This window comes from Centroberyx gerrardi, chromosome 16 (genome assembly GCF_048128805.1).
Source record: "Centroberyx gerrardi isolate f3 chromosome 16, fCenGer3.hap1.cur.20231027, whole genome shotgun sequence".
In the NCBI taxonomy this organism is placed as follows: Eukaryota; Metazoa; Chordata; class Actinopteri; order Beryciformes; family Berycidae; genus Centroberyx; species Centroberyx gerrardi.
In genome coordinates this window covers 27,717,904-27,733,428 of record NC_136012.1, presented here as the reverse complement: position 1 = coordinate 27,733,428, position 15,525 = coordinate 27,717,904, and the positions used below count along the sequence as shown (strand labels likewise).

Below are 15,525 nucleotides of genomic sequence, written 5' to 3'. Positions count from 1 at the left end.
TTACAACTATTGTTATTACGCTTATACCTGGTAGGAACCCTTTTTACTAATTGACGTCGTTCCCACCCGGAGTTACATAAAAGACGGACAGCATTACAATCGGCTTCTGATATTTACGAGCGTGAAATTATCGTAAAATATTACTCTGCTCGGTTCCTCTTCCGTTGAATTTGTCGTTTCCTAGAAAGCAACGATTAGAAACGAGTCTATCTGATATGTTGTCGCAGAGAAAATAAAATACAAGTAAAGGTTTTAGTGTTAATTTAGAGGAGGCGCGTTCCCATGTACCGCTATGCTACGTGTACAGTAACAGTAATGTAAGCGAGGCTAGCTAGCAGGCAGAAATGGATCCAGAGCAAACCGGTTAGCAACAGCTAATTTTAACTTTTTATTTTACTTACCCAGTGTTTAACGCTTATTTAAGTTAACGGTAGATTTGAGTACAAACTAACGAGACAAAATCATTAACATGGAGGACAGTTAGGCGTCAGAATCAAAGTTAAAATGAGATGAGAGGCTCCAGGTTAAAGAAATAAGAGGATGGAGGAGTGAAGAATCCTGGGTTTATTCTGGAAAACAACACGACTCTTGATCAACACCATTACCTTTTTTTTAATGAATTAGTTTTTTGTTGTTTTCAACTTCATAACTCAACTGTAATTAGTTGTGCTTTGGAAAAAAATGATGTATTCATCGAGAAGAAAACCTGTCCTCTACTTCAAAGAGGAGAGAAGGTAAGCACTTCTTTGTTTTCTTTGAAATGAGAGCTAATGGTAGCTGGTTCATCAATTCAGTTTGTTGTAGGTTAGGTTAGGTTAGATTTACTGTTCAGTATAATCCTGTACTATAAATTAACAGTCATAGCAGTAGAAACCAAGCATCAGGATTTTTCTAACGACTCATTTAAGAGAAATCAAAGAGGACAGAGGGAAGCACTTTTGTTTTCTTTGAGTTTAGAGCTAATGTTGTCTATAGTTGCTTCAAAGCTGGTGGAGTGTTCAGCGTTTGCCCTTAATTTAACCATTATAACTCAGGTCTAAACAGTCTAGCTACTCTTCTATATAATTCTGTAATTGCAACAAAAATAATAATAGTAATAGATTGAAGCTACAAGCATCAGTTTGTTCCAAACCGCTCCAGTAACTCAGTTTCTTGGCCTCTGAAGAAGTGAAACCTCTAAACTGCCTCGTCAAGAAGAGACTGAGAAGTGAGTAGATTTGCTCAGACCAGTGGTTCCCAAACTGCGGTCCAGGGGCACCCAGAGGTCCTGGAAGAGTTTCAGGCGGTCACCGGCAAAATGAGGATGTGTTAATGTATTCAACTTCACAGACTGAGGATGTGTAAAAGTGGAAGAGGATCTGAGGAGGATTTTCATTTAAATTTCACTGTTATGTTATTCATGCAGTCTATAATAATGATCACTCTGATCAGAGGTTTGACTCTCCTGCAGTAGAAACGGACAGTAAAGCTTAAAGCTGGTCTCTGGTCTGTAGTAAAGTGAATCTATCTGGGTCTGACCGGACAGAGTTTGGGAACCCTGATGCTGAGTGTGTGTTCAGTTTGTTGAATGAGGAGCTGCTGACGGCGGTCTCTGGGTGGCATGGTGTCAAATACAGACAGGCTGTGTAATGCATGCAAGACAGGAAACTGACTTATCCACAGTAACCAGCTACACCTTCAATTAACCAGCCACTAACGAGTTTAGATTAGGTTAGAGTAGAGTAGAGTAGATTAGATTCGATAGAACTTGACTTGAACTAATGATCCCAGTGGGGAAACTGGGTCTTTGCAGCAGCATATATTAATAGGATACAGCAAAGAAAAAAGTATGATGTGAATAAGAATATAACAATTGGGTTGGTATTACACATAATGCAACTGACAATTACCACCTTGGAATATCATGAGTAAAAATATATGAATGAAAAGTTTGAAAATATATGAATTAGCCTACAGCATTATGAGGATGTGCAAAAAAATAGCAGTAGTGCATACTGAGACAAAGAAATATGACTGAAAAATATGAAAATAAATTAAAATGTGTAAATAGGCTATGTGCAGCATAAAAATATTTAAAAATATAACAAATGATGTTATTAGGTTAGCCTGTAAAATAGACCAATTCATCAGCGACATTTGTTTTGGTTGTAGTCTGGATGCATGAATCACCAGTAGCCTACCAGTACTAACTACTAGACCTGTTGCTGAAGCCTCCTTACTGCCAGTGATGATGATGATGATGAAGATGAAGATGAAGATGGAGTGTGTGTTCTCACAGCTCTGCATGTCAGTTTCTTCTCCAGTTTGTATTTGTGTTTCCCAACAAAAACTCACCTGTCCTTGTTATGTTTTGGTTAACAACAGTTTTGGTCGCCTGTCATCTGACTCCAGTCTCTGTAACTTTATCTAACATGACGGACTTGTCTGTCTCTTCTTCTGTGGTGTTCATACCAGTTAAGAACACATGAAGAAATAGCTGAATATGAGCATCAATCCAGACTTCATTTTGTTCTGCTAGACTTTCCAAGCATGAAGAACCACATCCGTCTCCTTCTACCCATAATCCCTTACGTTTTGCGGTCGTTTTCTGTAGTTGGTACACATTACTTTCGGTACAGATGAAGACAAAAATACAAAATACAGAAAACACCGCAGCAATGAGCACTTGGCAGCAACAGCAAAGTAAACAGTTAAGAATCTTGTGGATTACCTCTTTAAATATGAGTTAAATTTAATGAAATGAATGATGGGCGATCTGTTTATCTCACGATACGATTCGATACGTGATATGGGGTTCATGACAAAGTCTGACTGTGTAGAATTCTGTTTATTTCTGAGACACAAATCTTTCTAGCGATGCCATTGGCTGCTAGAATGTAAACAACAATTTAAAAATGTCATTACAAAGTGACAATAATATAATTTGGATGGAGAGCTTGTGGAACTGTGATGGTCAAGAGTCTCGTTAGTGATTACTACAGCAGAATAACATGGAGCTGATATCACCATTCATGTTCCTGACAGCAGAATAACATGGAGCTGATATCACCATTCATGTTCCTGACAGCAGAATAACATGGAGCTGATATCACCATTCATGTTCCTGACACAACATAAGTACTGTCACAGTTTTGTATTACGATATATTCAATTGCGATATATCGTCCCGTCCCTATTGCGTGTGTGTTGCAGGTTCCTGTCGGGGAAGTGTACGGTCTACAAGCTGTTCGGTCTCTGCATGGTGCTGGTGCTCGTCTCTCTGCTCTGGCTGCAGCTCAGCTGTTCGGGGGAAATGTCCGGCGCGGGGCTGGAGGGCGGCCGCCTCCCGCAGCATCAGCAGCCGCCGCCGCCGCCGCCGCCTCCCTGCCCGGCGGACAGTCAGGCGTCCGCGGCGGACGACCCGACCTGGGGGCCTCACAAACTGGCCCTCATCGTCCCGTTCAGGGAGCGCTTCGAGGAGCTGCTGGTGTTCGTCCCCTTCATGCACGCCTACCTCAGCAAGAAGAAGATCCGCCACAGGATCTTCATCATCAACCAGGTGGATCACTACAGGTGAGGGGGAAGGGAGGGGGGGGATCCAAATAAAATCACTTTCCCCAAATGTTTATTTGCAGGAAGCAGGCTAGGAAGTTACCTTTTGTTTCATATGGCATGTTTTGTCCCCTTGATCTGCTTTTTAGGGACATTTTGGTGCTTTTGGGGGAACTATTAAGTACATTTGCATTGAATATAAAGCAAATAAACATGTTTTAACTTCGTTCCCACTGCTGGAAACTGGCAGCAGGCCTTCCAGAAGCCTCTCTGTCCCTAACCGGTCCTTCTTCCTCCCTCTACTATCTGTTTTTTCACCATATTGTTTTTTGGTATTTTGTGTTGACTCAGTGGTTTGTGTTGGTCGGTGTTTTCTCCTCCTGCTGGCTGCATGGTGCCAACAGTTTCTGCTGCTTCAGGCTGCGAACTCGCTTGTTTTTTGATCAAAAAACGATACATTTTTCTCTCCCAGAATGCACTGGAAAGACTTGCCCAGTCACAGACTCCCACAACTCACCTATGGTGGCCCACAGGGGACAGTAGTCAAATTCACCTGTGACTACAGGACAACTCAATGAAAACATGTGAACAGGGTGAAATGCAAAAAAAGGATATTCCTAATTATTGGGTGCATTTTTTTGCCTCCTCATTTTTGATTTCACAGCCATTTTATAAATTTTCAAGGCGATTTTTGTTCTGAGCCTGGCAGGAAGAGTTTACCTGTCTTTTTAGGTTGATATAAATCTTGAGGTAACTTTAATAAAACTCAACTGAAAATATTATAGTAAGTAGTATTAAACTCACAGCTCCCTGACAATAGATGGAGTAAAGTCTTGTGACCATAGAAAGATCATGGCTGATAAAGAAGTGCTGGGGAAAGGAAATTCAGAGAAATCCGAGCTGAGGGGAGATTAAAGAAAGTGTTTTCCTGGCTCCAGGTTCAACCGAGCGTCTCTGATCAACGTGGGCTACATGGAGAGCGGGAACGACACGGACTACCTGGCGATGCACGACGTGGACCTGCTGCCGCTGAACGACGCGCTGGACTACGGCTTCCCCGAGGACGGGCCGTTCCACGTGGCGTCGCCCGAGCTGCACCCGCTCTACCACTACAAGACCTACGTGGGCGGCATCCTGCTGCTCACCAAGAAGCACTACCACATGGTACGGATCTGCTGTGACCGGGTTCTTGTGGATTTACAGGGTCCGGGGACGGGAGGGAGAGAGAGGGAGAGAGGGGGAGAGAGGGGGAGAGAGGGGGAGAGAGGGAGAGAGGGAGAGAGAGAGGGAGAGGGAGAGGGAGAGGGAGGGAGAGAGAGAGAGAGAGAGAGAGAGAGGCTTTTCTCAGAGTAGAAAGAACTTCAGATTCTCACACTTTCATGTTGTTTTTTACACCAACAATGGCTAAAAAACGTTTTAATGAGAAATTGCTTATTTTAGTTGGCTATCCCTTTAATGCTTGCTGAAAATTTTTGCCTTTTAACTTTCTGTTGTTTGGTTAGGTTAGGTAAGATAACAGTTGGATTGGGTTAGGATTAGTTTAAGTATTGTTTTATTAAGTTTAGTTGTACAGTGCTAATGCAAAATGATTGAAAACACACTGCTAAAATACAATGTTAGACATAGAAAGAAGGCTGTATTGTATCGGCTGCATAACAGAGTGTAAATATCAGTTGTTCCTCTCTCTCTGCAGTGTAACGGCATGTCGAACCGGTTCTGGGGTTGGGGCAGAGAAGACGACGAGTTCTACAGAAGACTGAGGAAAGCTGAACTACAGGTAAAGACCTCTGCAGGTCTGAAGTCTGAGTCTGCTGCCTTGCTGAAGGGAACCTCAGCAGAACAGGTTGAGCTTTTCAGTCTCTTCCCCAGATGCTTCCCTGGCAGTCAGGGATCTGAACCGGCCACCAGCTACTTTAGTTCATCTCCAGTGGATAATCAGCTAAATCACTCATCAGTAGTATTCCTGATCAGTATTATTGATTCCTATTAATCCGGTCTGTTCTCTCGGCAGCTGTTCAGACCCAGCGGAATAAAGACAGGATATGAAACCTTCCGGCACATCCACGACCCGGCCTGGAGGAAGAGGGACCAGAAGAGAGTAGCAGCACAGAAACAGGTATGTGCTTTCAGATAGTTATACATGTTTATAATAAAATAAAATTTATATCAAACAGGCCGGTCACATGTTGCATGGAGAGCGGTCAGCAACGTAAAAGGGACAGGCCACCATGTTGGAAGACAACTAAAGTAAAGATCGTAACGTTATCGCTTCTTCCCTGATAAAACTAAGCTAGTTGTCGCTGTCGTGTGAAAACCTTCAAAATGTCATCAGCTTTGTTTTTAGCTTGGTGACAAATTCATTTTTTTGCTTTATCCAATGGCTTTCCAATGGGTTTTTAAACAAGTGAAGTGAAAACATAAAAATCACCAAAATTAGAGTTACAAGTTCTTCACACGACCACAGTGAAATGCTCAGTTTTTGGCAGGGTGTCCAAATTATTCTGTAGAAGACGAGATGAAACTTTAATGATCCCACGGAGAAACTGAGTTGTTGGAGCAGCAAAATATTAACTGGATGCAGCAAAGAAAAACAGAATGTAAGTAAGGAGAGAGCATTTATTTAACATAACGTAAATAGAGAAAATAACCACCAGTGTCAACACTAGAAAGTGTTAAAGTGGCATTGGGCAACTTTGCACGTGAGCGGCTCCAAATGGCAGCAAGAGGTAACTTTTCAAAACCTGTTGATTTAAAAAAAACTGTTTGAACTGTTTAAATCTCTTCTTTCTTTCTTTCTTCCTCCCTCCCTCCCTCCCTCCTCCCTGTAGGAGCAGTTTAAGGTGGATCCGGAGGGCGGGTTGACTAACCTTGGTTACCAGGTGGAGTCCAGACAGGATGTGACCATCAGCGGCGCTCCCTGCACCGTCGTCAACATCAAACTGGACTGTGACCAGACGGAGACGCCCTGGTGCCTGCTGGCCTGACGGGCGCAGGACGGGCGGCGGAGACGGGACTGACCGGTGGGAACCAAAAAAAAAAAAAAAAAAGTCACCCAAGACCTAAACGCCTTGTCGTCTGCTGGACGGAGGGAAACGAACAATTGAACCCATGTGTCCATTAGTTTATTTTTAGCTAGCAGTGCTAAACGGATGCTTGTGGGAAGCGCTGGTCGTGGTTCTAGTTCTTACTAAGCGACTATTGAAAACCTGTTCGAATCCCAGCGCTCTTCAGCTAAAAGTCAAAGTATTTTTTTTTTTTTACTTCTAGCGCTGTGAAAACCTGCTAAGCTCTCAGCGACGTCGGGAACGTGCAACAGCGAGGGGAAAAAAAACAAAGAGGAAAAAGAAGAGAGAAGCTGCAGACGTGCAACCGAAATTCTCTCCATTCAAACCAAATGTGGCTGAACTGAGCGGAGCAGCAGCAATGAAGTTATCTGGACACTGTGGCAAGAGCTGGCTGCCATGATGCTTTTTTACTGGTACCAACAGACAGACAGACAGACAGGCGCTGATGATTAACCCCCCCTCTACAAACCAGCCGACTGACCGCGCCGAACAGAACCAGGATGTAACCGTGGTGGGCGTAACCAGAGGAAAAAGGAGACGGTGCTTAAAGACCCCATGAAATAGCATCTTTACTTCCTTGATTTGATGCATTTCCTGTTGAAACAGGATGTTGGGGCGGCACATAATGCAGCGAGGGATCATTCAAAAGTCTAAACCAATGGAATATGAGTCAGGGAGAGAAAGGCAGTTGGGAGGGGTGCAGAGGGGCGGGACAGTTCAAAAATCTGATGGTTTTATTGGTTAGGAATTTATATTTAGGCCTCCTGGTGCAGCATGAGGTCACCATGGAAGATGCACATTTTCCACGAAGTAAAAGGAATGGGAGTTAATTTCATGGGTGCTTTAATGCCATCGAGGATTACAGGCAGCAACCAGCAACACAAACTAAACTTTCCTTCGGCTGCAGTGGCAGGTACTCCTCAAAAATCGCCAGCTGATTTCACTGTTTTACAAGCCAGCTAGAATATAAAAATGGACTAAAACCTCCACATGACAGTTGCTTGCCTGTCAGACTGGGCAGCGGGGAATCAGAAGTTAACAAAGACAGAATTGATCAGCGTTTGGCGGTGGCTGCTGGTCTTTCCCCACCCGACTCGCCCCTTCCACACTAAACTGAGAAACTCGGCTAAATTGACCTGAGAAAGACCAAACTGTCTTACCAGAGCAGATGGACTTGGACTGTTACATGGCCCGTTCACACCATACTGAGCCAAACCAAACCAGGCTAAACTGAACTAAGACAACCGGAGCTGTAAGAGTTTATTGGTACTTGTTGACTTGGACTGTATGCAGACTTAAAGTATTTTTTCACTCTGGGCTTGTGCAAATTTAGCAGAGAGAGTAGAGGAGCATGCCTCATTACGTTTAGTATCTGTCTGCCATATAAATGTCATACATCAATAGGCAGTTTCAGTTCAAAACACCATATATCCATGTTGAAAAAAATATAAAAACCTGAAATTCATCAGTCAGTATTTCGAAAAGACAGATGATTCCTCAAAAACAGATATGTTTTGTAAGAAAAAGTCTAAAGATGACTACAGACCTTAATAGTATCCCATCATGTGCTTTACTGTCATACCAGCAGTCAAAGTTTAATTGTAGAAAGATTTTTTTTCAAATGGTGGAGATCTCAGTTTAGACTGAAAGTCTTCTCGTAACTGGATTGTTTCCGTGTCTCTCTACAAAGTAACTGAGCCAAACCGAGCCGAACCAGGCTGGACTGAACTGAACTGTAGCAGACGCTCCTTATCTACTGACAGTAGAAGACACAGTAGATTTAACTTAGCAGCCGCAGACAAAGATTTACCCAGACATCCAAAACAGCAGTGAAGGGGGGGATCTGTGAGATGAACATTAAAGAGAAGACCCATACCTCTGAAATTCCCCCTTTTCCCTACCAGTCATTTCCTGCTGGAAGGACGATGTTTGTCCCAAATATGGATCAGGAAGTGGGGACAGACTGGACTTCTCTCTCTAGCTCTTCTAGTCAACATTAGCATGTTAGCAATCCATGGCAGCAAGGAGACAGAGAAGCTGCTTTGGTTCTTGCTGTAAAACCTCTCAGCTCAGTGACTTGCTGTGAGTCGCTTCATACAGAAGCTAGTCCGAGCAAAATGGCCGCCGCTCCGACCGCCAGGGACCGTTGATTTGAATGGAAATGACCGTTCTATACATTCAAGTTCTGTGGTTTAGACAGAACTAGAAAAGTATTTGAAAGTCAATGCAATATATTTTCCCACAAATATCTGAATTTTCTTGATGCGGCAAACCTCACACATCCTGTATCCCATACACATGAAAAAAAATATTTACAACTCCTATTTGACCCAGGTCTGGATGGTAACCATGACTATGACAAGGTTGATGATGATCAAAAAGAGGAGGAGGAGGAGGATGATGATGATGATGATGATGGTGCCGGTGCCTGTAGTCCCAAAGTCTGAGCGGTAAACTTGCTGAACGACCTCAAACCCAGAGTTTGCATCTCAGAGGAAAAACAGATGGGAATGTATTTATATTGGAGAAATATTCTGTTGATGTATTTTATTTTATTTCATCATTTTATTTAGATTATATATTTTTTTTTAATCTTTTATCAGTGAACTGCTTCTTAGCTGCCTGACTTGCATTCAGAAGTGACTGGATCTCAAACCAAGCTTCAGGGTTTCATGGCCAGTGTGGCATTTGAGGAAGCTCCGTCAATCTGGACGCTGCGATAAAAAACATTCAAAACCAGTGTTTGGAGACCATTGTGGATACCAGTGGTTATGAGAGACAGCACCACTAGGGTTTGACTGATACAGGTTTTTGAAGGCTGAAATTGGCAATTGTTGATATTTATTATTTTTAAATTTTACCTTTTTCATCTATTGATGACACAGAGGCGAGGGTTTGGCCCATATGGGTTTATGAAGTTCAAGTTTGCTTTATTTATAAAGCACACTTAAAAACAACAGGTTTCAACCAAGGTGTTGTACAAGTATATACAAAACACATAGAGATAACAAAAAAAAATGGCCTCTTCCTCCCTGGCAACACAAAGAAAGTGCCTAGTTTCTGTATTGTGGCAGGTTATATGGTTCTATTAGTACGGAGTGTTAAAAGTGCCATTATGAGTTAGGTGAAGACTAACTGTGGCTGTTGGTTATGGTTTCATAGACAGCAGTCATGGTTTAATATGCGTGTTTTAAACAAAGACATGGTCAGTTTTGGTTATGGTCAGAGTTTTATTTTAGCAATACACAACTTAATGGTACCATGCAAATATATAATATTCAGTCTTTATACAAAGCTTTGGCTTTAGAATAAATATGTAAGATCCATTTTCTTTTTTCATATTATAGGGGGGCCTATGGCTTTACATTTGAGGCAAAAAGAAGAAGAAGTGCTCACGCATTAGGCATTTTCTTTGTTTCATCAGGGATGAGGAGGTGTCTTTAGTCGTTCTTCCAACATGGCGGCTTGTCCCTCCTACCCACCGGTACCCAACCGCTCTCCAGATATTCCACACCAGGCTCCTGTTTCTAAACCACAGCAGCGCCCTCTACAGTTTGTCTGCAGCGTTTATGTTTTACAGTAGCATTTCTGTCCTTGTGTTTCAAACAGGTTTCCACTACAGGATCACAGACCCACCCAGGGTTTACTCACTATTTCAATTAATCCCATCACACACTGCAAAAGAAATGACAAAATCTGCGATTGTCAACTAGTCTGCAGTTAAAAAAAAAAAGCCAAAAAAATCAACCCTGACATGCAGACTGTTAATAAAACTAAGAATCTGCTTTTCAACTTTTATTTATGGCATGAAAAAAAAATGAAAATACATCACCCAAATTCATCAGTGTGCCTCAGATCTTTGAGGAAAACCCTGTGATGGAGATCTGCAGGTTTAACATGAAGGATTTCAACACATCAGGAGTAAAAATGAAACTCTATGATGTCCAGTTCTGATTAATGCCATGTCTTTACCACCAAAACATGCCGATTTTGAATCCTTGAACTGCGAACAAAACCTGGAAAGTCCTTGAAAAGGCCTTGAGTTGGATTTCCAAGTGAGCGTGGAAACCTGAGAACTTCAGATCCTGGAGGGTTTAAACAGGAAACGGTTTTCTGTTACAGTTCTCGACTATTTATTCTGTTCTGTTCAGACTACAGAGGGTTGCTTACTATGGAAGCCCACTGAGGACATACTGTATATTCATACATTTTAATTACGCAGTTTTCCAGTCATAACGAGATTATTTTCTTTGCTGTCTCAATATATCAAGTTATTTTTGTCATTATCTCCAGATTATACATTTTGTTTTCTCGAGGTAATTAGAAAATGATCTTATTATCTTCGGAAAACACTTTTTTTTTTTTTTGGAAGAATGTGAGATTTTCTGCTTGGAACAAACATCCCAAAGGAAAACATATTATTCAAAACCCAGACATTGCAGTCAGCAGACCTGTTACAGCAGCATCATGAGGAACAATAGAAATTAATTTGTTATCTCGGTAAAACAACGTTTCTGTATGCCCTTTACTTTATCTCAAGATAATGACATAAATAACTCTATCTCAAGAAAACAAAGAAAATGAACCCGTTATCATGGAAAACGGCGTAAATAAAATGTATGAATTATGTCCTCAGTAGGCTTCTGTAGATTACTCTTTTCCCTGTGTGTCGGTCTCGGTGTTCAGCCACAGTTTAATGTGTTTTAACGAGCGTTCTGTCCATATATGAGCCATGATGTTTATTTTAAGGAGATACAGCGGTACCATGTATTTGTACAATATTCAGTATTTATATAAAGCTTTGAGTCTACAAAAAACAAACCTGAGAGTCATTTTTCTTCTACATATCCTGTCAGAGAGAGAGAGAGAGAGAGACTGGTGTATGGATGACTGTGTGTTTGACTGTTTCTGTCTTTATGCTGCGTTCAAAGCCACCATGTTCTGATCGGTTTATCTGAACTCTGCAGTGTTTCCTCCTTTGTTGCATTTTGTTTTTGGTTCATTTAGGTTCACACTGACCAATTACATGCCAACCAGGACTTGTAAACAAATGTCACATGACTCACAAGTAGCTTGTTGATTGGACAGAGTTTTCAAACCAATCTGACTCCAGTCTCTGTATCTTTATCTCAGCATGATGGACTTGTCTGTCTCTTCTTCTGTGGTGTTCATACCAGTTAAGAACACACAAAGAAACAGCTGAATATGAGCATCAGCCCAGACTTCATTTTGTTCTGCTAGGCTTTCCAAGCATCCGTCTCCTTCTACCCATAATCCCTTGCGTCTCGGGGTGGTTTCCTGTAGTCGGCTGGATTAACGAACCGCACCGCAGTTCTCTTGTTAGAGGACTGAGACTCTCGCTGCCGTTATTTGGTGCCACCAGAGTTCAAAGGTCATCGTTCTCACCTGGACAAACCAGCTGAACTGAAGGAGGAAACACTGCAGAGTTCAGATGAACAGATCAGAACATGATGAGTGTGAACGCAGCCTGAAACAAGGATTTCACTATCTGTTTATCTGCAGCACTGTAGGCTACATATCAGTCGTTCCAAAATGAGAAACTCTCTACTTTGGTTTAAAAAAAAAAGCAGCTCTTTCTTCCCATAAAACACATTACAGTTCCCATGTGGAGTCCCAGCAGTTAGAAACCAGAACTGATGGTATAATAGTATAATATTGGGTTTTTTGGGGGCAAGCCAAAGAAAGAGAGAGAAAGAGAGAGAGATAAAGAGAGGATGGAGGGTAACTACACCTTTCTCCCCCTCAAAGCTGTTCCCCCCAGGGTGCAATTTTCACCTTTTTGTTCTAAGCAAATGCGATGGAAGAAACACCTCTCCGCTGCCACAAATAGCAGCCGGCGTAAACCTGCAGCTCCTGCTAATTTTTTTCTGAATTCCCCACTCGGCGATTATAATGGCTTCTCTTTGCCGTAATAAAATAATAATGGAAATTGTACAGTAATAAATAAGGAAAGGTTCACAGGTGTTTATATCTGCTGAAGGGCCCCGGGAGCAGCAGATGTGACACTTTATTTTCAGCCTTTGTTAATGAATGTGGGGGATTATGCTTCTATTATGGAGTAATTAGCTAAAAAGAAATGATAAACTGGAAAGATGAGTGCAGCTAAAAATTATTAAAATATTCACTGAGGCTAATAAAGCGCTGAGGGACAGAACCAGGCTGCAGGTTCGGTTTCATGCAGGAATAAAGTCTAATTATAATTCTAAATTCTAATACATGCATGTTATTTTATGCATAAATACATAACACCACACTTTTGTATTCATAATAACAATAATCTTTATTTACATGGCCCTTTTCATAATATAGTTCCCAAGCACTAAAAGCAATAATGAAAGCAAGGCAAGGAAATATAAGAGTAAACCATAAAAAGAAGGTTGAACACATTATTAATAAAAGATCATTACATAAACAACAAGTCTGTACAAATTAATTAAGAGGTGATTTTGTAATTTAACCAGTAAAATGAATATAAAGCCTCACTGTAAAACAGCCACTGGAGGGCGACAGACACTGAAACAGCAAGTCAATCAAATTAAAAAAAAAACAAAACCCATCAACCTCCATTTTTGAGTGAATCTCCTCTTTACAGCAAAATAAATTCTCCACATTAAATTCTGTGCATAAATCCTGAACCTGTAAAAGCACTAAAATATATTCTCTAAATTTAAGACCTTAAAAAATATTCAAATATCTTAATTTCAGTGAATTGAGGCCTTATTTTTTCACCATGTAATGTCAGGTTTCTCAGATGAATCCAGAACAGAGTTAGGAGTCCAATCTTCATCTTCTTCTTAACAGTTAATTTCCTGCTGTCATTTGTCTCATTCTGCCTGTTTATAGTTTCACAACTTTCACTAGCTGTTCAGTCAGAAACAAGCTGCTTTAGACAGCTTGCTTTCTTTATTTTGGTCGTTAAATTTGTCTTAAATGTAATTCCAGGCAGCTTTAAAAACATCTTCAAAAGTCTTAAATTTGGCTTTTTGAAACCTGCAGACACTCAGACACACATCCTGAATCTCATCTGATCTTAAACACATTAAACCAGATGAGACAGATCCAGTGTTTTCTTCCCTCATCAGTGTCCTGATTATTAAAGATGGGACTTGATGACTGGAAAAAGTTGCCAGTTGCACATCTGTAACCTGCAGGATGACAGGTTCAACCTCTGTCCAATGAACAAGCTGCTTGTGAGTCATGTGACTTTTGTTTACAATTAGTCAGTGTGAACCTGAACGAACCAAATACAAAAATACAGCAATCAACTCTCCCACTCTGGTTCAGAAAAATTATTCTGGAAAACCAGAATAATCCTGACTGAACTGTTCTTTAAATCTGTGTCTGCTTTACTTTCTCCATCCTTCTCCTTCTCTTCATTTTGTTTTTATGCTCATTGTAGCTGGATTGTGTTAAAACTGTGTAGAATTCAGCTCACAATACAGCGAAAGAGGATTAATGTGAAAAATGTGAGTCTCTTGATAAATCTTAGAATAAAGTCAGACTTATTCTCAGAAGTTTTTTTCTCAGAATTGTGACTTTAATCTCAGAATTGTGATTTTAAACTCAAAATTCTGACTTTATTCTCAGAATTGTGACTTTAAACTCAGAGCTCAAATACATTTTTCACACGTGGGCCTAATCCTCTTCCGTACCATGTGATCCTGACCTCTAACATATCTGGTTTTGAAGATCTGATAGCAATATGAGCAAAATCCAAATGTGTGATGAAAGTGTAACCGAAGTCTATTTTTCTATCTGCGTCTCTCCCTCCTTCCTCCTGCACCCAGCTCAAGAAATTTGCTTTTTTTGGTATATTCAAAAATCCACCGGCCACTTTCACTGTTTTAGTAGCCAACCAGACTCCTGCACCTACTCTCCCTCAGGATGTTGCCCGATTAAATTTGCGTTTTTTTTTGAAAAACCTCTCAGACAACATGAAGCGCTATAGGCTGAACTACTGTAGCGCCGCTCTCATTGTTTTGCCCTGTAGCTCACGCTCAAGTTTTCCCCCTTTACATCTCTAAGTGTCCTTTTCACCTCGATGTAAAGAGAGAGATTACAAGTGGGAGAAAATTGCAGTTATTTCCTGTTAATATCCTTTCCTTGTTCCTCTTTAATGACCGGCGAATGAGAGGAGTCGCCCCTTCACTTTCAAGAGGGCTTAGCAGCAGTTAGCTGGCTCCGGGCCGCTGGGACAATAATCACATTTTAACTCAGCCTCGCACCCCGAGCCTCACAATAACTCCAGCCGCTTAATTCCCCCTTTCAGAGCCGGCGATAAAACGCCAGAGGCAAAATTAATAGATGCTAATGGCCGTCTTCAATCAAAGCCGAGCGGGATCCAAATCCGCCAGTAAGGCCTATTAATTATCATGTTAGGGGGGCGGTGGAGGGGAGGGGAAGGGGTGAAGGGGGGTGGGGGTGGGTTGGTTAGACCAGCTAGGCTGAGACTGAGGGGCGGAGACTGACATACTGAGGCAGGATGGGGAGGGAGGAGGGGGGGGGGTTTTTGGCCGGCCGGGTTCACACGGGCCTCCGCAGAGCGAGCCATTGAAGCAGAAGGCAGGGGGGCTTTGTGGGGCGTCCCGGGCCGCGATTAGGCGCTTCTGAATGGACCGGCATTTGTCCTCTGGGTCCCTCAGGTGCTCCGGAGCCCCGAACCCCAATTCAATTCAAAAGCGAGCGCCAGGCAGGAGAGCTGGGCTCCGGCTCCGGGGGTCACGGAGTCAGACGCCCAAACGGTTTCTGATCAGCGGAGGAAGATGAGGAGAAGGTGACAGGGGCAGGAGGCAGGGGTCAGGGGTCAGGGGTCAGGGGACTGTGTGGTGAAAGTGTAGCGGTGGACAAACTACAATACTGAAATCCTGAATAGACAGGGCACCAGACAGGCAAAACTGTCAATAGAGCA

The 15,525-nt window shown here is 42.0% G+C and overlaps 1 protein-coding gene across 1 annotated transcript; it reads left to right on the top strand.

Moving 5' to 3' along the window:
- Positions 1-178: 178 nt before the first annotated feature.
- b4galt7 (xylosylprotein beta 1,4-galactosyltransferase, polypeptide 7 (galactosyltransferase I)) lies at positions 179-6,659 on the top strand. Its single transcript, XM_071909261.2, has 6 exons — positions 179-734; positions 3,193-3,552; positions 4,470-4,695; positions 5,225-5,308; positions 5,543-5,647; positions 6,360-6,659. The coding sequence occupies exons 1-6, from the start codon at positions 682-684 to the stop codon at positions 6,513-6,515; spliced, it is 984 nt and encodes a 327-aa protein (XP_071765362.1). The 5' UTR covers positions 179-681; the 3' UTR covers positions 6,516-6,659.
- Positions 6,660-15,525: the final 8,866 nt, after the last annotated feature.